The sequence below is a fragment of the Falco rusticolus genome, chromosome 19 (genome assembly GCF_015220075.1).
Source record: "Falco rusticolus isolate bFalRus1 chromosome 19, bFalRus1.pri, whole genome shotgun sequence".
Taxonomy (NCBI): Eukaryota; Metazoa; Chordata; class Aves; order Falconiformes; family Falconidae; genus Falco; species Falco rusticolus.
Genome location: NC_051205.1, coordinates 2,432,273 through 2,456,982, shown reverse-complemented (window position 1 = coordinate 2,456,982; position 24,710 = coordinate 2,432,273). Strand labels below are relative to the sequence as shown.

At 56.6% G+C, this 24,710-nt stretch overlaps 1 protein-coding gene across 12 annotated transcripts in view; it reads left to right on the top strand.

Moving 5' to 3' along the window:
- The window catches only part of MEF2D (myocyte enhancer factor 2D), a 95,751-nt gene that overhangs the window by 61,353 nt on the left and 9,688 nt on the right, over positions 1-24,710 (top strand). For all 12 annotated transcript variants that reach the window (XM_037370978.1, XM_037370982.1, XM_037370981.1 and 9 more), the window contains 5 exons: positions 3,121-3,411; positions 7,579-7,782; positions 14,110-14,247; positions 18,107-18,317; positions 21,133-21,189. In XM_037370978.1, coding sequence (XP_037226875.1) covers positions 3,358-3,411; positions 7,579-7,782; positions 14,110-14,247; positions 18,107-18,317; positions 21,133-21,189 — 664 coding nt within the window. In that variant the 5' untranslated portion in view covers positions 3,121-3,357. The remainder of the gene's footprint in view (positions 1-3,120; positions 3,412-7,578; positions 7,783-14,109; positions 14,248-18,106; positions 18,318-21,132; positions 21,190-24,710) is intronic.

The following is a 24,710-nucleotide window of genomic DNA, read 5'->3' as shown; positions in this document are numbered from 1 at the left end:
CAGCAGGAGGAACGTGGTCTGGTGGTTGCAAAAGGTGATTAGTATCAAAACATGTGGCGTTGATTTGTGGCACAGAGAGGGGACCGTGGTTTGAATGCCGCCGCTCCGGTGCAAGAAGCGCCGGCTCGTGCGAGGCGCAGGGCAGGGATGAGCAGCGCTGGGATTTTCTCCTCATCCCTACAAACTCTTTTCCATTATTTTTTTTTTTTTCCTGAGTGCTGCGGAGCTTTTGGCCGCCCTAGCATCCTGTGAAGAAGTCCCACAACCGAATTGTGTTAAAATATGTTTCCTTTCACTCGGTTTAAATTTACTGCCCGTTGTTCTCCAGTGTTTATTGTTGCTTCTGGAGAGTTCCTCTCTGGTTTGGACAGTAAATCCGACGTTTTTTTCGGAGGGTTTCCATGTCCAAGAGCTGCAGCACAAGGAAAGAATTAGCATCTTGCCCCGGGTCCGGATGCAGAGCTGTTGCTGCTTCATGCTGCTGCTGGCGGTTTTTGAAGATGGTGAAGGTGAATATTTTTCAGCCAGGGTAAAGAAATGGCAGCTCCAAAGGGAAAAGCTGTGGAACTCGGTGGAAAATTCCTCCTCCGCCAGATTTTCTCGGTGCGTGCGAAATCCTCGCTCGAGGCTGTGGACTCTCTCCCGCCTGGGCTCGCTGTGGTGCAAATGCCGAGCAGACACGCCGGGTGGATGAAATGAAAATCCATGTTTTCTTTTTGGCTGTTCCTGTATCACTGACCTTTGAGGGATGCTCTTGTGGCAGCTCAGTGCCTGCATCCCCTGCTTGCTGGTGCCAGCCTGAGTAGGGATGCTCTGGGACCGGGGATGCTTTGGGACTGGGGATGCTCTGGGACCAGCAGTGCTCTGGGACTGGTCACACTCTGGGACCAGCAATGCTCTGGGACTGGTCATACTCTGGGACCAGCAATGCTCGTGGGACTGGCAATGCTCTGGGACCAGGGATGCTCTGGGACCAGGGATGCTCTGGGACCAGGTCATACTCTGGGACTGGTCATACTCTGGGACCGGCAATGCTCGTGGGACTGGCGATGCTCTGGCATCAGGGATGCTCTGGGACCATGGGTGCTCTGGGACTGGGGATGCTCTGGGACCAGTGAAACTCTGGGACTGGGGATGCTCTGGGACCAGCAATGCTCTGGGACCAGAAATTCTCTGGGACTGGTCATACTTTGGGACCAGGGATGCTCTGGGACCAGGGATGCTCTGGGACCAGTGATGCTCTGGGACCGGCAATGCTCTGGGACCGGGGATGCTCTGGGACTGGTCATACTCTGAGACCAGCGATGCTCTGGCACCAGGGATACTCTGGCACTGGGGATGCTCTGGGACCAGTGATGCTTTGGGACTGGTCATGTTCTGGGATCAGGGATGCACTGGGACTGGTTGTGGTCTGGGACTGGTTATGCTCTGGGACTGGCCTTTTTGGGCTGCCTGCAGAGGGATGGGGAGCAGCAGCTGAAGGGCACCCCCCTGGCACCGGCTCAGCATCCCCCATGGCACTGGTGCTGCTCGCAGCCGGACGGCCCCTCCCATTTGCTGCTGGGAGGGGAACCACACACCAATTTAGAAAAATAATGATTCAAGCAGCAAATGCCATCCCTGTGTGGGTTTTTCTTGCAGAGTCTTCCTAGTGGGATTTACGAGGGTAAAAAAACGGATTTTTTTGCTGTCACTCTGGTGTCCTTCCTGGGCTCCCCATTGCTCCCCTTCCCTGGAAGGCAAATTGTGGATGTTGAGGGGGGAAAAGTCTCCCTGTCCCCCTCTCGGCTGCTCGAACCAGCGTGGAAAACACGATGCACAGTGAATAATTTTATCCAAAAAAAGCAGAGAAAAAGATTTAAGTGACTCACACGACACGGCGAACCCCAAAACCCAAGTGTGGGAGTGAGACCTTCAGGGCTTGTTTGTTGTCGGAGCGTGGTCTGATGAGGAGGCGAAGGATGGGGCCAGGGTCCCTGGGGGCTTCAGCGGGGTCTGGGGGTGGTGGTCCATGCTCTGGGGTGGGATTGGAGCAGGAGGAGCTTGGTCAGGGCTGGATGTGGATGCTGCGGGTGAATTTGGGGTGGTGGAAGGGGAGAAAAAGCTGCTTTTTTTTTTTTTTTTTTGCTCCCCTCCCCCCCCCCCCCAGTGCTTTTTATAAGCAGACAGAGGGCCGGGGGCTGCCAAGGGGAGGCAGATCAGGAGCTATTTTGAGACTGGCTTTTCCCTCTGCCTGGCTCTTGGCACGGGGCACCCTCGCCTTAAATGCAACGTTATCGCTGTTCTTACCCAGCCACTCGGAGAGGGAACCAGGAGAAAAACGTACCTATGGAAACCCGAACTGCTGGGTTAGCCCCTTTATCCCCCTCGCTGCACCGCAGTGCCCGCGGCAAAAGTGGGGTGAAATGGGGCTGGGGGCTTCGGGGCATCCAGGTGTGGGTCAGGGGGTGGATGCTGAGAAGGAGCCATGAGGGTCCCCCAGGACCTGCAGCACTTGCCCGTTTGGGGAGGGAGATGAAGGGCAAAAAGGACCCCCGAGGTGCCCCCCCGGATCGATCCGTCTTCCTTCGCCGTCCTTCCTCCCCTCACCCATCAGAATGAGGTTTCTGTGCCTGATTATAGTTGGTTTTTTTTTTTTTAAAGTAATCAAATAAAGACATTTTAAAATTTCAAATTGAAGATTAATGCAGAAATTGGAGACTGCTTTAAATTGCCCGAGCTAATCACCAGCCACTCGACTGCTTATGACTTTATTAAGAGGAAAAAAAATAATAAAAAATAAAAAAAAAACCCAGAAGTCTGGAGTGTCACGGAGGAATAATGATTCACGGGCTCGTTGCTGCCGTCTCTTCCTCCTCCACGAGCATCGCCGTGCCCGGCCCACACGTGTCTTGGTGGGTTCGGGCTCCATCCTTGGGGATTTTCAAGACCAGGTTGGATAAATCCCTTTGTGACTCTTCCTGGCCTTGGAGCTGAGCAGGAAGATGGAGCAGAGACACCCCCCCCGGGGGCTGGGGGGAAGGCACTGGGGTGGGTGCTGGATGGGTACCGGATGGGTGCTGGGTCCTGGAGGGTGTTTGGGGACAGAGGGTCTCACTCCTGTCTCTCTTCCTTGCGCAGGTATCTGAGCAGCCGCTGACGGCTCAGCCCCCGCAGGATCCGGCCACGCAGGAGGATACCATGAACTGAGCAAGGAGCAACGCAAAAACTCTTTTTTTTTTTTTTTTTTTTTTTTTTTTTTTTTTGTTAAATATTGTGGCGCTTTGCTCTTTGATGAAAGCGTTTTAAAACGGGGTTCCTTTTCCCCTCCCCTGAACCGAAGTCATCCCGGGGTTGCCGTGAGGATTTCCGAAGAAGATGGGGAGAAAAAAGATCCAGATCCAGCGGATCACGGACGAGCGCAATCGGCAGGTCAGTGCTTTCCCACCGGCTCTCCGCTCCCTCCTCGCCCCTTCTCCTCCCGTTACCGATTTTAAAGATTCTGCTGCAAAATCACCCATTTCCAGCCCATTTGGGGGCCAACTGTTCTTTTTGGGTTTGGTTTTTGGTTTTTTTTTTTGGCCCAGCCCAAAACCCAACCAGATGGGCAAACTGCAGCGGTGGGGTCGGATCCAGCCAGGTGCCCAGCACCAGGCACTCAGCCCCAGTTTTATCCCGTGGCCCCTTCCCAGGTGTTGCTCCTCATCTTGGAGCTCCTTGCACCGCTTTTAAGCGCTTTTCCAGAAGAAAGTATCTCCTCCGGCTAGTTCCCTTTATTTATTTATTTATTTTAATTTTTTTTGTCTTGCAGAAAATATATTTCAGTTGACATTTTCCGTGAGGTTTTTCCAATCAAAACCAGCCACAACAAGTATCCGTTTTTCTGAACGCAAACAACCCAAATTTTTCTTTTTCTTTTTTTTTTTCAATTGAAAACTTAGAGGGGTCCAGGGTTTGTTGGGGTTTTTTTGGGTTTTTTTTTTTTCCTTGGCCTCTGTTGAAGCCAAGCCCTAGACACGCACGCGTGTGAAATGCGTAGAAATATCTCAGAGGACAAAAATAACAGATTTTTCCCTAATTTACGTGTTCCTTGGGTCGGAGCAGCTGGGTGATGACTCCGTCGATCTATTTCCCACAGGATTTTCAGGCGGGTCCCTTTGCTCCGTGGATTCTACGCTCCATCCGTTTGGCTCAACAGATCCAAACCCAACCGCTGCTGCACATGCCCCAGCGTGGCATGCCCTGCTTCTTTCCTACTGCTTTTATTCCGAGAAAAAAGCAAAAAAAAAAAAAAAAAACCCAACCCAAAAAATGTATATATTCCTATAGACATAAAAAAAAATCTAGTTGCTTCAAAAGCAAATAGCAGAATTGGATTAACCGGTTTATCACTCCACAGCAAAACAATAGAAGATTGCAGGTTTTCTTCATTGCGGCTTTATTTTTATTTTTTTTTTTAAAAAAAAAATATATATATTATATATATATTATGTACGGCTGGGGCAGCAAATTATTTTTTTTTTTGTAACGTCCCGATGGCTGATGATGCTGGTGATTTGCCTAATGAACAAATTATGCAAATCATAAAAATGGGATAACCTCCCAAAAGTTGGCTAAGCTGGCTTCAACCCAGGTCTGCGAGCATCCTCAGCCCCCCCCCCCCGCAGCTGCACAGCAGCCCCCTCCCCATGGCCTGGGGGGGGGGGACGGCTGGGCTCTGCCACACTGCATCCCGGGAGCTGAGCATCCCGGTGCTGCCAAAAGATGCGTGGGGCTCCATGCTGCGCCGTTGCTGCTGGAAATGTGGGTCTGGTAGCATCATCCTCGGAGTGTCCAGGAGGGAGGGATGGGGGATGGGAAGAGTGCTTGGATGTGCTGGAGGAGGAGGGTTTCACCAGCGGTCCTGCGAGGAGGGGGAGGCAGTGCCGCTCTCCACGCTGGTGTTTCCACTCACTCGGAATTTACTGGTACTGGTGGTTGGGGGCTGCCGGGGCACGGTGGACCCCGGGAGGAATTTAGGTTGAACCAGGGGCTCTCCGGAGCCTTTCCCTGCAAGGTGAAGCTCTTCGCCTGCATCTCACACCTCCAGCACGATACCTCCCACCCTGCTCACCCCTCCCCCGGGGTCTCGCCTCCCACAGGCGCCCGGAGCATGAGCCCGTGCAGAGGAGACCAGAATTACAGCAGAAGCCAAACCCAGGGGAGGAGAGCAAGTAAGAGTCACTAATGTCATTAGAGGAATTAGCGGAGAGGATTTGCCATAACAGATCAGACCATCAGTCCTTCAGGGCCAACCTGCTGACTTTGGCAACTGCCAATATGGTCCGCATCAGGGGAAAGGCAAAAATCCCCTGCTAGTGTGGGGCAGTAATTCCTTCCTGACCCCTTTGGTGATCGGCTTATGCCCTGAAGCATGAGATTCGATTACCCTCTTAGACTTAGAAGGTTAATTCTTCTCGACGAAGCTCGTGCGTGGCGGTCGGGGAAGGTTTGGGGTTTCTGCCCCAGGTCACGGGTAAGACGATGCTCGAGGCGGCGTTGGCCGATGGATGCTTTTGTGCTGCTGGGCTGACGGCACCGTGGTGTTTTGCTCTGTCAGAAGTGGGGGTGCCAAGAGAAATGGGTGCTCCTCTGCCCTGCCTTGGGTTTACTGCCCGTCCTGCCGTGGGCTGGGGGTGTAAAACCGCACCTGGGTCCCACCTGAAGCCGTACGGTGCGGCGATGGCTGCGCTGTGGCGTTGCCGGCTCAATCTCACTCCTGGGAGCAGCCAGAGCCAGCACCCGGTGGTGGCATTTTTGGGTGACCAAGAGGTCCCGGAGGCCACCAGGGAGGGGATTGCTGATGACACCGCTGCTGGCCCTTGAGTCACTGAATTCGCGACGCAGCGCTGGCAACGTGAGCGCCGGCACTTGCAGCCTGACCGCGGCGCGAGCGGGCGCACGTGGCGGGGAGCAGCGGCGCGGGGTGCCAGCCCGGCACTTTCCAGGGGATGAGGTGATTAAAGCCGAATCTCGTTACTGCTTAATCATCTCTAGGAGATGGTGGCGAGGGGTGGGCAGCTCCCCACACCGTGTGCGCCTGGGGCTGCCCCCGCGCTGCCCTCCCGCCGCACGGAGGGATGCGGCTCCATCGCCGGGGATGCTCGGCGCTGGGTGCAGGACCTCGGTGCTGGGTACCACTGGTGGCAGCGTGGCGGTGATGCTGGGATGGGGAAAGCTCCAGGTTAAGCTTTTCGGGCCGTAGCTCTAACACCACTAACTCGAGCTGGGCGAAGGCAGCAACCTGCTTCGCTCTCCTCCCTCAACGCTGCGCATTAAAGCCCTTCGGCTGCAAAATCGATGCGGTGGCTGAAGCCCTAAGTGGGGTCGAGCCCTCCCGTGCGCGCACGCGGTGATGGAGCAGCTCTTCACACCCCGGGGGCATCTCAGCTCATCTCCAGCCCTTCCCCGGGCTGCTGCTGCGTCACCACCACCACCACCACCACCCCCCCCCCGAGGGCAACGCTGAAAGCAAAAGCAGTGACCTCCCTGCCTTTAATTTTCCTTTTTTTATTATTATTTTTCGCTGAGGGCATTGGCCAAGCATTGCGCCTTTCCCCAGCAGCGTGCTGGGTTTCTTGGGGGGCTGGCTGCGGTTCCTTGGGGGGCTGGCTGCAGTTTCTTGGGGGGATGCAGCCGGGATGGAGAACCCCAAAGCAGCTCCCTCCCCACCAGCTGGGTCCCGTTAGGAGCGGTGGCGGCGAGAGCCGAGCGTGGGCTGGGAAATGCAGCCCAACATCTGCCTGGCATCTGGAGAGGGGTTTGGAGCCCCCCCTCCCCCCCGCCCCCAGCTCCATCCCTCTTCCCCAGCCAGGATCTGGCCGGCAAAAGATGCCTCCCCGTTAGCTGACAGCTCTAATGACAGGTTGGGAGGATGGGGGATGCAGGCACGGTGCGGTGACCCCGGCAGGGCAGGTGATGCGGAAAAATGCCCCGACAGGGTGATGGGGACAGCAGGAGGGAGGTCGGGCAGCCGGCGCGGGGGGCTCAGGGTGCCTGTGGGGAAGCCCCCCAAGAAAGCGGGTGCTGGGATGCAGGAGAGCGGGTGGGGGATGGGTGGGCGAGCGGTGCGGAGCAGCACCCCGGGTGGCTTCGGCTCTGCAGCTCCCAGGGTCGGCTGCTTGCAGCGCTGCCTCAGCGAGCAAAGACAAGATCTCCTCCACCACTTGAATATTCAACTTTTTTTTAAAAAAAAAACCAAACCCCAACAACCCACAGCCCCCGGCCAGATGGTGGCTCGGCTGGGGATTTTGCTGAAATTTATTTTCTCTTGATTTGGCAATATGTGATTTCCAAGGCTGATAATCATCTTTGTGCTTGGGAAGTGTCTGCTTTTGGAGGATCCCAAAATAGGCAGCGCTCTGAGCCGGTTGGGAGAGGGAGGTGAGAGAGGAGGGCTCGGGGTGGTTGTCCAGCTGGGGAAACTGAGGCCAGAAGATCCCCTCTGCCCTCCCATTCCTTTTCTTCTTCCTTCCAGTGGTCCATCCCAGTTTTCTCCGGGAGGCGTCGGGTCTGTGGCAGCCTGGCCCCGGCTCCTGACCTTGTCCTCCTTGCTTTCAGGTGACCTTCACGAAGCGCAAATTTGGCTTGATGAAGAAAGCCTACGAGCTGAGCGTCCTGTGCGACTGCGAGATCGCCTTGATCATCTTCAACCACTCCAACAAGCTGTTCCAGTATGCCAGCACCGACATGGACAAGGTGCTGCTCAAGTACACCGAGTACAACGAGCCCCACGAGAGCCGGACCAACGCGGACATCATCGAGGTGAGGCCACCTGTCCTCTCCCCGGCTTTGCCGGGATGGTGGAGCCAGGGTCGGCTCCGGCACCGCGGGTGGATGCAAGAGGCTGGGGTGGGTGGGGATGGGAGCGAGCAGATCACCGGCGCTCGGTGTCAACCTGATTTTGCGCCTTGTTGGCCCAGTTTGTATCTTGGTTGGCCACCAGTCTGGATGGTGGAGTTGGAAAGTTTGAAGCTGTCTCGAGTCCTGTGTTGATTTACTGCCCTAAAATCGAGGGGGTGTGTGCTTTGGGGCTTGCCCGTGGCGCAGGCCAACCGCGGGATGGTTTTGGAGGCATCTCCCGGGGTTGTGCCTCTGGTCCATAGCACGGCAACCTCACAGCTGGGTGGGGCTGACCAAACCTTGTCCCCCTGCATTTTGTGGCTCTCCGAGGATGGTGGGTCCAGCCTGACCCACCCCAGCACCGCATCCGACCCTCGCTGGCGCCAGGGCTGCGCTCCCCAGCCAGAGCATCGCAGGAGATGCTTGGCCACCAGTTGCTGTGGGTGACGCCACGCTGGCTCTCCCCGCTGCTTTGTCCTCACGCCCCGGTGCTGGCAGAGCATCGCCGGGTTCGAGCGCGGCACATTTGGCCGGCAGGAGGATGCCAGCGGCACCTTGGCCATCGGTCACATCCCCTCCCCCAGCCACCCCCGGAGCCGCTCGGTTATCGCTCTTCAGCGTGTGGGCAGCTGCCTTTACACCCGGGCAAGTGAGAGGCATGGTTGGCTAATTATGGCATGGCTGGCTAATTATTGACAGTACAGGTGGGCACCAATTAACGCCTGCCGCACGGGCTGCGCTGCTTCTGCCTTTGAATCCCTTTTGGGCAGCGCTCAGGCTTTGTTTCCATGAAGGAGAAGGAAAAAAACCCAAAAAACTCTAACCTACCTCCTCAATCTTTTTTATTTTTTTCCTTTTTGTTTTTTCTTTTTTTCTTTCCCTTTTTTTTTTTTCCTTTTTTTTTCCCTTTTTTTTTTTTATTTTTTGACTCCGTGAAACGCATCTTTTCGAGAGGTTTGCACTCAAGGTTTTCACCTCACTGGCTGCCCACCGACGTGCTGCCGCCGCAGAATTAGATTGAACCATGGCCAAGCACCACCCTGCCCTCACCAGGGTTTGGGGGGGTTCTGTTCTGCCAATGCACAGTTGCGTTAGGGGCCTTGGAAATGGTGCCAAAATGTCTTATTTTTTTGGCTCTTTGGAGCCCAGGAGTGTTCATCCACCGTGAAACTGCCGGGGTTTTGCCGGCGCGGTTCCCTGCTGTGCTGCTCAGCACAACCTCACCCAGCCTCTCTGGGATGCTCAGGCTGCGGCGCTCGCGCCGGCAAACAGATTTATCTTGGCCTCAAAATACCGTAAACATTTTGGGCAGCGTTCTCTGTTCCCTTATGGTCCAAGATGCAAACACTCCCCAGCCGACAAGTTACATGCAGTCCTTGGCACCCAAAGAAATAACTGTGTTTGCACCACATGAAAAGCTGGATCTGCATCCAAAGGCGAGGAGAGGAACATCGGGAACGGAAGGATATTGGTGGATGGCAAGAAAAAGAGCCCAAACACGCCGGGCTGGGCACGTCTTGCTGGCAGAGCCACCTCAGAGCGAAATGCGCCGCAGTACGTGCAGGTTTGGAGTTTGCTGGAGCATCCCTCCTGGTCCTCATCTTGTCTTGGAGCAGGATTAGGGCTCCTCTAAGTTTTTTGCTGGTTTGTACTGCCCCTGGGAGACTGCTCGTGGTCCTGGGGCTGATGTCCATCTCCCCCCAAGCCCAGGGCAGGACCCACCAGCCCAGCTTTGCCCCCACCACGCACGGACCCAGTTTATCTCCTGTTTCTTGGTGGCTCCCAGTTGACCTTGACTCCTCTAAGAGTATCTTCACACCCTGGAAGCTTCCCCAGCAGCAATTTCCAGAGCTGTGAAAGCACAAGCTTGTGAATTTGCTACCAAGTAGGATTTGAGGGGATTTGAAGGGGCTGCTGCGCGAACCTGCCTTCCCTGCCCCACTCGTGGCCCCTCTCTGCCGGAGCATCTCAGAAGGGATGAGGAGCAACAAGGACCTGGGTGAATCAAGGCAGAAACCTCTTGATTTCATTTTCCTGGTGGAGAAGGAGCGAGCGGTGGCTCCGGAGGCTTGGCCGAGCCGGGGGCTCCTCTCCCGGCTGCGACTGCGGGGGGGAGGTTCCTGGGACCAAGGATGCTGGTACCACCAGCTCCAGGTGGTACGGGCTGGTCTGTTCAAATTAGGTCCTAAAACAATGGTAAACAGGAGATCCCATTTTTTTATTTCATCCTGGGGAGGTGTTGTCCGTGGGGGGCACGGGGGGCACCCCATCACATGCTGCACAGTGATGCCCTTGAGGGGTTCACCCCCCTGGATGTGCCCAGGGATGATCCCCCTGGATATTTAAGGAGAAGTTCTGGGATGAGTGTACCCAACCCCGGTTCAGGAGGGGCTCAGCACCCCAGGTGCCTTTTGGGGACCACCCCCTGTGGGACCACCTCCATCTTTCCAGGATCAGCAGCGGCTGTCGGGAGTGGGATTCATCCACCCAACCCCTGCGGCTCCCTCCGTGCCCGGCAGAGTCTGGGCCACTGCAAGCTTTTAAGTCTGAACAAATCTCTCCTAATGCAGGGAGGGGGGTTTCCTTAATCAGGCGGGGGACAGCTGAGGCCCCCAGACAGGCACGCTGGGTGCCACGTGCGCGCCCGGGCTGGGATCACGCCGGCTTTGCTCCTCGCTGTCGCTTCTTGTTTCCTCGCAGCCCGGCTGACGTGCCAGCTTCTGATAAGGGACTTGGACGGGAGCAGAGCTGGGCACAGGGATGCTCCAGAGCCACTTAAAGTCACACAGCAATTTCTTTCCTTGGCTGCCTGTCCTGGAGGGGGCTGATTTTTATTTTTTTTTTTTTTTTTTTTGGCCCCCTAATTCTCCTTCCTGGGATCGTCATTCCCCAGGGTGCGTAACATCAGGTGTTTGGTGGGATGCCGGGGAGGTGGCAAAGTGCCACATCTTCCCCCCTCACCCTCATCCTCACCCTCATCCTCACCCTCATCCTCACCCTCATCCTCACCCTCATCCTCACCCTCATCCTCATCCTCTTCCTCATCTTCCCCCTCATCGTCATCCTCATCCTCATCTTCCCCCCATCCCCATCCCCATCCCATCCCCATCTTCCCCCTCATCCCCCTCATCCTCATCCTCATCCCCATCCTCATCCTCATCCAGACTTCCCCAAAGCCTGGGGTGATGGAGTCTCCCTCCTCTAAGGAAAGTCAACCGCATCCTGACGGAGCATCCTTTCGTCTCACATGTTCTGCATTTCCCTTTTCCGGCTGGAATTCTGCTCCCATATGAGCCGGGAATCACCGGACTGGGAACATTGCCTGGAAGAGCGGGACCTGCAGCAGGTCCTGCCGTGGGGGGATGGGCAGGTGGGGTTTTTTTTTGCCAACGTGAAGTTCTCACCCTGGTTTTCTCCGTGGAAAATTCTCTGCTCCAAAGGAATTGATTTTAAAGCTGTTTTAGCCAAAAAAAAAAAAAAATAGTTGTGTGCCGCTGGGTGCAACCCAGTGGCAAAATGGTTTCGTGCCTCTTCTGGTTTTCCCCTGGGAATGGGAATGAGGAGGGATGAGGAGGAAGGCTCTTCTCTCCGAGACTCTGCAGAGATCCTGAAAGTGGGGAATCCTTGGGATTCGCTTCTCGCTCCAGCAGGATTGTTTTCCTTTCCCACCACCTTGTCAAAACGTGGGATGCACAGGTTTTTTTCATTTAAAAAAAAAAAAAATATTGGAAAACCCAGCAGGCACTGCTGGTGTGGCTGGTAATGGCATTTTGTTGTCCCCAAGCTTTGGCTCGTGTCCTGCTGCCACTCAGGTCCCGGTCACCCACCGCCACCGGTGCTTCCCATCCCTGCAGACAACCCGGCAGGGATTTTATCCAACCTGGTGGGGATGGTGGCACCGTGGCCACTCGGGGCGGCTCGGGATGCTGCCGACCGAACTGGGCAAGGAGGTGCCGGGTCTCAAAGATAATTAAATTCCGACTAATTTTATGAACTTGGTGGCCGGGGAGGGGGAAGAGACCGAGCTGCTCAGTTGGAGCTGGATTAGACACCGAATGTTTTAGAGCCGTGGGGGTGGGAGGTGGGGAATGCAGCAGGGGGTGATGCTGCGAGGGGCTTGGAGCGGGCTGGGGGCTCTCTCCACTTTCCTCGGCGGAGGTTTTGAGGGATTGACCCCCCTGGATGGTTTCGTGCGGACTCAGAAATGGCAAAACGCTGTTTAGGAAGGAGAAGGATGTCGTTGCTTGGCTGAAACCTCTCGAAAATTCACTTTTGAGGTTCCTTTCTTCGAGGGTCCTGGGGGGATGCTTGTCCAGCCATACGATTCCCAAACCCGTAGGCAGAGGGGAAGAGCTTCCAGGGATGCGAGGGATTGCCTTCATGTCTCCCAAGCAGGGATGGGAGCGATCCAGCAACTCTCCGTGCAAATAGACCCGCTGCGAGGTGGGCACAGCCCCCTATAAGACACCGGAGAATCTCCCCAGCTGGTACCCTTTGCACGCGCCTGAAGGAAACCCGGCATTATCCCTGCTCACGGATGCTCATGCCCATCCATGCTCATGGAACAACTTTTTCCTACGTTACCTCTGAAAGAGAAAGAGGAGGAGGAAAAAACTTTTTGGTTTGTTTTGTTTTTAAATTAAAACTCAACTTTCCGTCTTTCATCCGCATCGGCAAAACAAAAGGTTTCAGGGAAAAAAAAAAAAAAAAAAAAAAGAACTGAAAAAAGAAAAAAATGTTCCTTCCCCACCGGCAGCACCTGTTCCTTTTTTTGGTCCGTTCTAAAAAGAAACAAGGACACGGACAAGAATAGAAAAATAATAGGGAAAAATCCTCGGGAACCTGCGGAAAAAGCCCTGGGAACCTCCTGTTGGTGCCAAGGACTCGGATTCTTTCTCTATATAAAGAGACAGTAAAGAACAGGAATTAGGGAATACCAGGAGTTATTAGCAGGTAATTAGGTGATAATTATTAGGTGGCAGGAATTATTGGTGACACCAAACGGTGGCACCGTGGTCAAGCGCAAGCCCGAGCCCTTGGATGCTGGATGGGGATGAGGATTTTTTCCCCTCGGTGGATTAAGGCTACGTAATGAGCGTTCAAATCGCCCCCGCCAAGGAGTCGTTTTAATTAAAAAGATGGTGAAAAGCTTCAGCTGGATGGCAGAACGGGCTGGGGGATGGGGTTGGTGCCTGTTGCTTGCCGGGTACAGGCATCCACCGCGGGGCGGGATGCGGCAGAGCCGTGCGGTGCCGGATTTTATCTGCTCCGGCAAAAGTTCCCCTGCCAGCTCCACGTTTCCCAAAGCTCACAGGTAGGCGAAGAGCCACTCCAGGATACGTTTTCCCCTCCAAATATTTATGTTTATTATTGTTTAGGAAGGCAGAGGAGAATTGTCAAAAGGCTCTTATTTTTTTTTTTTTTTCTTTTTTTTTTCTCCCCCCCCCCCCCTCCCCTGCTGAATTTGGCATGAAAGGAGACCAAGACTTCCAGGAAATTCTGTAGCTTCGACTTCGGGGGGAAAAAAAATAATCAATTGGCAAGCATTGGTTCCAGAATAATGCCTAATTGCTTTGGGTATTTTGAAATATTTTCAACAAAATTAAATGTGCCTGCCGAACACAATCTGCAAATTGGCTACTGAGCACGAGAAGAGGAACTTTTTTGGGGGGTTTCATCCGTAGGTCCAGGGTGGGATAACCCGGCTCCTGCGGAGGAAGGATGAGATGTCGCATCCTTCGCCCCGCAGCAGCGCCCGGCATCTCCGCTGGTCCTGCCCTGGGGTTTGCCCCCCTGGTTGGGGGCAGGGGGGGGGAACAACCCACGCTTCGCTGTTTATTTTGGCTTTTCTTTGTCTTTTTATTGATTTTGATCGGTGAGAAGGTTTTACCCTCTTTTTAGCCGGTGAGCAGATCTCTTGCAGGTTGATTTCCCCTCCTTGTCGCCGTAGGAATTGCAGGTGACGGATGCGTCTGAGCTGGTCCGGGGGCCAAATTCGGCTCTGGTGTAAACAGCTCCTTCGAAAAACAAAGTGGTTTCTCTCTGTCCATCCCCACGGTGTCATTTCGGGATTAAAGACACCCCGGCATCAAAACCCGAGGGCCCGATCCTGACTTTGTAACCCCATTACGCTCAACGCCATCTTGGCATCACCTCGTGCCAAGGGCAAGTCCTCGTTGGTCCGGGGGGGGCTTCCCATGTTCCCCACCCCCATTCCCAGATCTCAAACTATCCCGGTTGTGTTTTCAGACGTTAAGAAAGAAAGGTTTTAACGGCTGTGACAGCCCGGAGCCCGACGGCGATGACTCGATAGACCAGAGCCCCTTGATGGAGGATAAATACCGTAAAGGCAGTGAGGATCTGGATATCCTGTTCAAACGATACGGTGTAAGTACCTGCCCCTTGGCTGGAAAACCTTCATTAGATTTTTTTTTTGTTTGTTTTTTCTTCCGTTCAATCTCCCCCCAACCTCATCCCTCCCCGACACCCCCCCCCCCACCGTGTCCCGTCCCCCCCAAACGTAACAGGCGCTGAACAAGAAGCACAGGGAGTGCGAGAGCCCAGAAGGGGATGAAGTGTTTGCGTTGACCCCGCAGACGGAAGAGAAATATAAAAAGATTGATGAGGAGTTTGATAAAATGATGCAGAGTTACCGGCTCGCAGTGAGTAGCTGGTGGTCTGCAGCCCCCCCCTTTTTCCCCTCCCCGGATGCCTCCGGGTGATGGGGGGGAGGGTAGATTTTGCATGGCTTTGCTTCGGAGCCGTGCTGTGCCTTGGGAGCCGATGCGCGCAGCCCCGAATGTACCCCGGGGCTGACGGGTGAGATGCACCAGGGGACCTTGAGGGTCCCTCTTGTATCCCACCCGGAGAAGCAGGGAAATCCCTTGGGAAATCTGTTCCCATCAGCTCCGGCATTCCTGAGCCTCCTTGGCTCCAGCCAGCCAGCGCAGGAGGATGCTCTTCTCCCCTGCTTTGCTGCAAATACTGGATGAGCATCTCCTTTTCCCCCCCAAAAAAAAGGATTTTCACCTGGGTTAAGACCCCAGCCTTCATGCAAAGCCGGCAGCAGGTGCCGGCCCCTCGCATCCCTGCAAGACTCAGCCCGGTTTGGGCTATTCCGCATTAATTCCCCCCAAATCCACCGAGCCCTTCGGGGGCAGCTGGTGGCCGTGGCAGAAATCCAGGGAGGTTTTAGCCCGTGATCCCGGAGCCGTCACTGGGGTGGCATCAGGACAGCGCTGAAAAGGGATTTGTGTCAGGAGACGGGAGGAGGAGGGGGACACGTTTCAAATTAGTTGTTAGTTCAAGGGAGCAGGGACTAGGGATGCAGGCAAGGCTCCTCCGGAGGGATTAGCCCCGAGTCACCGCAGCCATCCAGCGGCAGGAGGGAGGCTCCTTTCCAAGGGCTGGATGCAAAAAATTACACCACCCCCCACCAAAAAAAAACATCCACAAACCCCAAATCTGCTCTTCTGGGCTTTGCAAGCCCCCCCAAGTTAAAATTCTGGCTTTTCTAGAGAATAAAGTCTTGCGAAACCCACGGCTTTTTATCCTGCTGACTTGGCAGGGAGCCTCCCGAGGACCCCCAAATCCACAGCTCCATCCCCTGTATCTCGGGGAGGGGAGGTGACACGGGATGCAGGTGGTGCTGGTGGCTCGCAGCGATGCTGGGACAGCAAGCCCAGCCCTGCGAGGTGGGCTTAGTGCAGGATTAGCTCCTGCGAGGCTCTGCCTCCTCCTCCCAGAGGTTCCTCCCTGCTTTTGCTAATGGGGGGGCTGCTCTCCACCCCCCAGGGTTTACCTATGGTGGCTGGGCATGCCACCCCCTCCCCAGCACCTGGCACAAGCCCTGCCACCTTTGCAAAATAGGTTGGAAAACCAGGAGAGCTTTCTCCTGGGTGCAAAACAGTCTCGGAAAAGAGGGATGGCTTAGCATCTGTATTTTTCTGCAAAGGGGGGGCTCCGAGCAGGCTCCCACTGCCGGAGGCAGCATCCAGCCACGCCGTAAAGGAGCAATCTGTGCCCTAAAGTCATTTTGGCCAGTGACATTCAGGTGCTGAGCGCTTCGGAGTCAGGGCGTAGCATCTGGCTCCCCCACTAAACCTCCCTGTGCAGCCAGGGACCGAGTAATGCCGGTGGAGCGTGTGTGCGGTTGAAGAAGATGCTTTTTTTTTTTTCTTTTTTTTTTTTTTTTTTTCCTTTTTTTTTTTTTTGTTAACCAGCTGGGTTGGTTTTGTGTGTGACGGGAACTAACCAGACTGGGCGGCCGGGGAAGCTTTAACAACAGCCTCATTTGCTGCAGAGAGGCCTCGGCGTGGCTTCTGCCTTTGGTGTTTGTGATGGCATTTCATGAAAAGAGAAATTGTTGAGGTTTGGCTGGTGTGTGCATCTTCTCCCCCCCCTGGATTTTGGACTGATGTGCAAGCCGCCTTCCCTAAGTGCCCTCCCTGGGTGGGGGCGGGGGAGGAGGGGTGGGGGGGACCTGGGACCTTGTAGCTGGTGGCTTGGGTGTGCATCTTGCTGCATCAGCCTGATGCTTTTTTTGAAGGTGCAGTGGGATAGATACGGCTGAAAAGCAAAAACTCTGCTCTTGGGTGGGTGCCTCAACCTCCCGGCTTTATCACAGGATAAATTTATTGCTTCAGATGCGATGCACGGGGAAGGGGGGGGGGGGGGGTAGCTTTGCTTTTCCCTTCCCCTTCCCGGGAACGTGCACGCATGCAGACGCATTTGCAGTGATTTATTACACAACACTGCCTCGGCGTTCGTGCAACGCCCGAGAAACCTTCTTCCTCCGGGTTTTGCAGCCGTGTAGAATAAGCTGGGGTGGGGGTGGGGGGGCTGGCTGCATTACAGCTTCTCTGTGTGAAGGGCTGGGAAACACCGAGCCCGGTCCCCTCGGAGCGATGCCGAGCCCGGTTCCCTCGGAGCGATGCCGAGCCCGGTCCCCTCGGAGTGATGCCGAGCCCGGTCCCCTCGGAGCGATGCCGCAGCGCAGGCTCAGAACCGGGTCCTGGGAGCTTGGCTGCAGCCACGGGATGTCTCTGAAGGACACGATGCCCTTGAGAGGCTGGTGGGGAGGGTTGCCAGCAGCGAGGCGTGGGGGAGCACCGACCCACTCCTTCCTCCCCGCCTCCCCTCTTACCCCCAAAAGGAAAACACCCCATTTAGGAGCAGCTTTCTGGAAGCAGGGGTGGGGGTGCAGGGCAGCAGCCCCCACCCCGCTGCTGCAGGGGGGGATGCTCAGCTCCCTCTGCCCTCGCTGGGGTCCCAGCACCAGCCCCACTGGTCCCACTCAGCGCTGGCCACCTCTGCCTCTCCAACCCTGAGCAAATTAAAGTGGGACTTTGGCAAAGCCCCTGCTAAAGCCTCTAAGCAGGTGCCTGCTCCGGTTAACGAAGAGCAAATCAGTGACATAAAACAGGCGATAATCGCGGCGAGGCTGGCTCCAGCGGGGACGCTGGCGGGGCGGGGGGGGAAGAAGCTGCTCCTCCACCTGTGGCCAAGGGACAGGGCTTTGGCGATGCTTCTGCTTCCCTGGGGTCAGCTCCTCCTCCTTCCCAGCAGCTCCCAGAGGTGCCAGTATGGATCCCAGCATCCCCCCCAGGGGTTGTGGGGAGCCAGGATGGATCCCAGCATCCCCCCCGAGGGCTGTGGGGAGCAAAATCAAGCTTTTCCCAGATGCTCGGCCGCTAGCAGCAGTGCCAGCCCCAACCGGTGATCCCCTGCCAGCTCATTGGGAAGGCCCTTCCCATCCCGCTGGATGAGGACCAGCCTCGTAAAATCCCAATGGGCTGCCTGGCCTCTGCGGTGGGATGAAGGGCACCGTGCCGCTGCCCCCCTTCGTGCTTGGGGGTGTTCCCAGCCACCCCTGGCCAGATACAGCCTGAAAATGGGGACCAAAGTGACTGGTTGCAAAGCTTTGACATGTCTGAGCTGACGACAGGTTGTTCTTCCCGGTTTTCGCGGGTGGGCTCTGAGCTCCGGTGCATCCCTCCGCGATGCCAGCGCATCCCTCCGATGCCGGCACAAGCAGGGTGCAAGCACAGCCCTGCAGCTCAGCAATGAAATGAGGGGTTTGGGGGGGCGGCCCGGGGCTGTCCCCTCTTTTTCAGCAGTGGGGTGTTGCTGCCGTGATGCAGGATCAGTCCTGCCCTTGCTCCGAGCCTGCAAAGCGCGGACCGCCCCCCCCCTTCCCTGCTCCGAGGGGCACCTGCTCCCCTTTACCCCCCTGCTCTCTGTTCAGTCCGCAGTGCCCGCCCCGAACTTCGCCATGCCGGTGACGGTGCCGGTGACCAACCAAAACACGCTGCAGTTCAGCAACCCGGGCAGCTCGCTGGTGACACAGTCCCTGGTCACCTCCTCGCTGACGGACCCCCGACTCCTTTCGCCGCAGCAGCCGGCGCTGCAGAGAAACACCGTGTCCCCGGGGCTGCCGCAGAGACCGGCCAGCGCAGGTAAGTGATGCCGGGAGCCTTCATACCCCATCTCCTCCTCATCCTCCGTGGGGCATCCCAGGGGACAGGGGACACCCCTGCTGCTTCCGTTCACCCCCACCCCGAGCTGGGATGTATCCCTGCATCCCTGGGTGGCAGGAGCATCCTGCCAGGGTCGCTTATCCCAGCCCTCCTGCCGGAGGTTAATGCCTCCAGTTTGTGCCTTGGCTCCAAACTGGGGGTGACCCCCCCACCCCTCCCCCCATCCCTGGCCTTACCCAGGGCTTTTGGAGAGCTGGATCCCTGCAGGGATCTGTTTCAAGGTTGGGCAGCGCAAGGAGATGAGTCACCCCGGGCGCTGTTCCCAGGCTTGGGGGTGGCTGCCGGCATCCCGGGTGGCTGCCAGCATCCCGCTCGCCGGTGGCACTCCGGTGACATGGGACCGCTGCCTAAAAAGGGCTTTTCTGTGAGTCGGGCTCTGCTGGTTGCAGTTGGTCACCCAACGATTACTCATACGGATCTGCTGACAGATCCGAGGGAGCGGTCTCGTTTCCAGCAGGGACCGGCCATGGGTAGCGCAGGGCAGGTTGTCACCCGTGTCCCCTGCAGCGGCGAGGAGGAGGGGGGGACATGACGTGTGACCACAGCCCGGCTCTCCCCCAGTGTGATCATAAATAATAATAGCGTGCAGAAAGCCCCTGCCTGCTATTTCGGTTGTCACAGATGGTCTGTCAAAATCGCAGGGGCTGCAAAAGGCAGAACCTGGTGACAGTGACCTCCCCGGACATCTGGGCGGTGGGCGCCGGGCTGTGTGTGCTCAGGGGGGGCTTTGTAAAGGGGCTGGAGGGGTGGGAGAGGGGCTGGGGGGTGCCGCCAGGGTCAGAGTGAGCAGGGAGAGTTGCCTGGGCTGGGATGCAACAGGAGCTTTTGTGGTTTGAAGCCAGTTTAGTTGCTTACTGCCAGCTGGAAGCACTGGGGTACCAGGACCCCCAGACCTGAGCCGGGGCGGGGGGGGGGCTTTGCTCTAGGACCGATCCCAAAGCGCAACGTCTTGCTCCAGGCTGGGCGGCGGAGCCCTCCCGGGGCACGGAGGGCTGCAGGGATCTCCCCTGCCCTCTCGCAGGCCCCTCTGCCATATAAAAAAAAAGAAAAAAAGAAAAAAAAAAAAAAAAGACGCCGTTGTAATGCAGAAGGCGCTGGACCGGTGGTTCGAAGGGGGATAATTTTGCGGTTGCAGGCGCAGAGGTGTTCCAAGTCCGGCCATCTGCGTCTCATTCACTCGCTGCCTGGGACACGGAAGAAATCCTGTTTATAGGAGCCAGGGCATGTTAAAAGGATTTTTTTTTTTCCTTTTTTATATATATATATATTTTTTTAGCAATGCGCTTGAGCTGCGGTGTTGTTTCCAAAGCAAATGCAAGCAGAGCGTTGGGTCAGTGTCTGCTGGGGGATGGCGCGGGAGAAGGGTGGCCAAGGGGGTTTATTGGGCTGGGAATGGGGAGTACTGGGGTCTGAGGGGGCAAGTGGGGTCCTGCAGCAGGGCACAGCCCCCACATCCCAGTGGAATCTCTTCTCCGGGACTTGGGAGGCGTTGGGATGTCTGGCTTTGCATCCTCACCCCTCGAAGAAAGGGCGGCTGCCGCAGCGCCGCACCTGCCACATTTTGGGGGTCCCCTTGCCCTTTTTTCCAGCTGCCAGATATTTGGGGGACCACCAGCATCCCCGAAGGTGGCCCGGCATCCCTGACAGTGGTCCGGCATCCCTGACAGTGGGCCCACGTGGGAAGCAGCCACGCTTCCCTGCACGGCGACTTCAGGGGCTCACTGCAAGCCCAAAGCCCAGAGCTGGGGGGCTGGGGGAAAAAAAAAAAAAAAAAAGGCAAAAAAAAGATTTCTGTCTCAGGTTTCCCCATCTGGGGGGGGGGGGGAGAAGGGTTGGGCAGCGGTTAGAGGTGGGACTTGGGATTGGAGGCTCCTCGTTCCCTTAGCCAGGGCTCCGGAATGACTGCGGTTGGAGCTCCGGAGCCTCCTTGCCGGCTGTTGGCCGAAATCATCAGCCGCAGTGTGGCCAGGCAGCCCGGGGTTGTGAATAGGCGGCTTTCAGAAATAATAACGAGACAGAAAGCGAAGAAAAAATAAATAAGTAAATAAATAAACTTTAAAAATATAAAAAAGAAAAGAAAAGAAAAATTAAAATTTTAAAAAATAAAGAATAAAATTTAAAAATATAAAAAATTATAAAAAAGTTAAAATGAATAAAAAATAAAAATAAAAAATAAAACCTTCTTGCAGGCAAGGCAAAACGTTGAGTTTCTGGGGGATAAAAAGGCCTCTGGTCTGGTTTTTCCCGGCCCAGCGGGGAGCAGCGGCGCTTTTCCAAGCGTTGGGACTGCGGGAGGCGGAATCGTAGCGGCGTCCTGGCAGCGCGGGGCTGGTTTCCATTCGGTGCGAACATTATGGGGTGGATAGTGTTTCACGTCTTGCTGCTGGGGCTGCCTTCCCCGGCAGCACCAGCCCCGTGTCCCCCCCAAAAGGGGGGCTTGGAATAAAATAGCCGCAGTGTTTTCCCAGCCGCCTCCTTTGGAGCGGGCTCCTGTGCCGCCTGGCTCGTTCCCAAAGGAAACGGATCCGCCTGGATAATGTTTCCCAACCTGATCACCAGGAACGCTGCTCATTTTGCCCAAGGAATCTCTCCCCTGGGAAGGCGACACCGCTCATTTTCCTCTGCCGTCCTCCCTCGTGCTCACCCTCTTCCTCCCCGCCCCCCCCCCCCCAAAAAAAAAGGAGGGATGCTCCCCCTTTTCCCGAGTGACCCCATGTTTCCAATTCCTTTGCAGGGGCGATGCTGGGGGGAGACCTGAACAACACGAACGGAGCCTGCCCGAGCCCCGTGGGTAAGTGAGGGGTCGCTGCCTCTCGGGACCCCCTGCCCTTGGCTCCCTTTGCCGCCCCGTGCCTCAGTTTCCCCGCGCTCCCGTAGGATTATGCTTTGCCCGTTCGGCACCGTCGGTCAGCGAAGAAGGGAGGATTTTGGTGGAGACCCCAGTGACCAGGGCAGGAGGGGGGATGTAGGGGTGTGTTTTGGGGGGGGTCAGCATCTCCCCTGGGTTTTTGGGAGAGCTGCAAATCAATATTTTTTTTTTATGGATTGGATTGGATTGGAATGGAATGGAATGGAATGGAATGGAATGGATTGGAGAGCTGGATTGGGACCATGATTTGGGAATTTCTGGGTTCAGCTCCCCACGCTGAGCCCTGACCTCGGGGGCAGTCGCTTCACACCCGATCCCTTGTTGCGCTCGAGCCCTATCAAGGAATTTTACTGCCAAGAAAAAAAACTCATTAAGGTCCTTTTCCGCCACGAGAACCTCGGTGCTAACGAGGCTCAGACCTCGGGGCTGAGCTCCCCGGCTATAAAACGTGCTAATTATACCTAATGCACTGCTGGGTGAGGGCTCTGGGGCAAGACCCCAAACCAACGCCAGCCCCCGGATCCCGCTGGGAAGCAGCTGCCGCTCCCAGCACCACTGGGGCAGGATGGGCTGCGGTCCAGGGTGGAGCAGGATGGATGCCGAGCATCCCCGGGCGAGCCGAGTCAGCCCGTATCCCGGAGCTCGTCACCCCCTTGGGTTTTTTTTGCGGTGGGGCTGCAGCCAGTGGCACGGAGGAGGAGTGGGATGTTCGGTGGTGTCCCAGTTAAAACCACTTGGAGACTGGGTCCCACCGGTTGGGTGGATGGGGCTGTCCCCAGCCCTGGCACCACGGTTGGTCTTGGGAATAACTTTTTCCCTGTGCTGGGCGGCAGCTGTGCCAGCACCGGCGGAATTTCTCCCTGGGGCCAAATCCTGCCAGGGCAGCTGGTGGGGCTGGCATCTCCCTGGGGCCAAATCCTGCCAGGGCAGCTCGTGGGGCTGGAATGTCCCTGGGGCCAAATCCTGCCAGGGCAGCTCGTGGGGCTGGCATCTCCCTGGGACCCTTCCAGCTCCCGGTGCGGAATTTTTTGCTGCTCCTCCAAAGGGGGAGGGAAGGGGTCTTCGTGCCGCAGCCCCCAGCCACCTTCGTGGCCCCTTTTCGCCCCCACGTCAGCTGTCGAGAGCAGCCGTGGCGGCGGGGAGCTTGGCAGGGCCCGTGAATGTCAGCATTGACGTCACCGGAGCATTCCCTGCGTTCCTGCTGCTGCTCCAGGAACCAGGCGTGAGGAGCAGGGACAGCCCGGCCGCAGCCAGCCCAGGACCCCCACTGTCCCCAGACCACCCCCCCCATCCCCGGCGCTCCCCGTGCCAGCTGTGGGAGGGGAGTGTGGCTCTGGCACTGTGCTTGCGGTTTTGGGGTACCCGGGATATCTCTTCCTCCTCCTCCTCCTCCTCCTCCTCCTCCTCCTCTTCCTCCTCCCTTGCAATCTCTGCAGCACCAAGTGATCACCTGCTGCCTCTGAGTCATCAGCCACCGGGTGCCTCTGGCCCAATCCTGCATCGATGCTGGCTGCATCCCTGTGTCCTGCCTGCTCAGCACGGGGTGCACCCTCCCTGGGGTCCCTGGGGGTGGGAAGCCCCCTGCCCGCCCTGCCTGCACACCATGGAGTGCACCATCCCTGGGGTCCCTGGGGGTGGGAAGCCCCCTGCCCGCCCTGCCTGCACACCATGGAGTGCACCGTTCCTGGGGTCCCTGGGGGTGGGAAGCCCCCTGCCCGCCCTGCCTGCACATCACGGGGTGCACCGTCCCTGGGGTCCCCGGCTCTGTGAGGGCACAGGGTGCTGCCAGGCTCAAAGTCAGATCAGGGTGGTACAAAGGCAGCCCTGAGTGCTCCGCTTTTGGAGCCCTTTTTGGGGGGTCCCTCCCATCTCCAGCTCATGGGGGTGGCCAGATCCAGGCTGGGGGGACTTCTGATGACAGTGCCCAAGGCCGCCTTCATGGGAAGCCCCTTTGTGGGGGGTGAGTGGTGGCACAGGGACCCAAATCTGCTCCCGTTCAGCACAGGGACCACCCCAATCCACACCCTGACTGATGCGCACGAGGCATCCCCATGAGAGCCGCGTGTGCATCCACGTCGGTGCCACCTTGGCAAGGAGGATGTCAGGGGGTTCAACATTTCTTTTGGCTTTGCCTCCGTCGCTTTTTGCATGGGTAGCAAAGGGCACCTGGGGAATTTTTTGCACCTTCATCATTAATAAATATCAAAAATAAATATAAAAGCCAGTGGACTCGCAAGCCAAAGGCATGTAGGTCATGGTGCGGGGAGGCAGGAGGTACCCGGGACCTGATGCACCAGGCACATGCCTTATGCACGGCTGCTCACGGTGATTTGGCACCGGGAGGACACCTCTTTGGGGACAGGGACACGGATGCAGGAGTTGCAAGACGGGGCCACCGCGAGCATCCCTGATGGGCAGCTCCCAGCCACCCTGGTGGGGCAGCAGCACTGGTCCCCAGCAGCACCAGTGGGGTCAGAGCCGTGGTTCCCAGGGTGCGTGGCCATCCCCCTTGCCCAGTTTGCCCCATCACTGATGTGTCCAGCACTGGGACAGCTCTGGGAGAGGCAGCGCCTGGTGCTTGGCCCCCGATGAGCACGCGCCATGGCTGCGGCGTCACTGCCACCAGCCGCCTGCTGAAATGCAGATGTAGCGCAATGGTAGATGTGATTAATAATGCAATCAGCGACCTATTTTTCCTGGTCTAACGTGCAATGAATATGAGGGCTGAATCCTGGTGATTGCTAAATGCCTTTCTATCTTTGGGGCCTATTCACAAAAAAAACCACAACCCTCATCAGAACAGTAATCTGATCCAATTTATTCCTTTCCTGATGTTCATCAAATCTTTTCCTTTTTAATTTTTTTCTTCCTTTCCTTTCTTCTTTCCCCCCCCCTCCCCCCTCTCTTTGCACATAAAATCCTTAAGTGGGGCAGCAGGAGGAGGAGGAGGAGGGAACCTCAGATCTTCAAAGGGGCAGTGGGATCAGTGAACTGAGTCCTCGCTCTGCCACAGCCCCTTTTCGCTGCTCTGGTACCATAAAGGGACCTTAAAAGTGAAAGTAACAGTAATTATCCCCCCTTGCTAGGGCCCCAGTACCCTGCTGGAGCAGCATAAAGATGCCTTGCTGCAAATCAGGCCTGTAATATTTATTGGATCTTATTGCAGTAACGATGGTGGGTTCCTGCAGGTTGGGGAGCTGCCCCAGGAGCTGGGGGCTGCCTGCCTGCCCCCGCCGCTGCCCCTGCCCCTGCCCCTGCCCCCGCCTGGGGCAGGTTGTCCTGCTTGTGATGGGGAGGATGCATCCGCTGCAGGCGCTGCCTGGGGGCTGGGGATGAGCCTGCGTGGGGTGCGGGAGGGTTTTGGGGGGATGCAGGGAGGAGCAGCCCTGTGGTGGCACCGCTCGCCGTGTGTGCATTTGCCACCGCCGTGCATTCACCTCCTT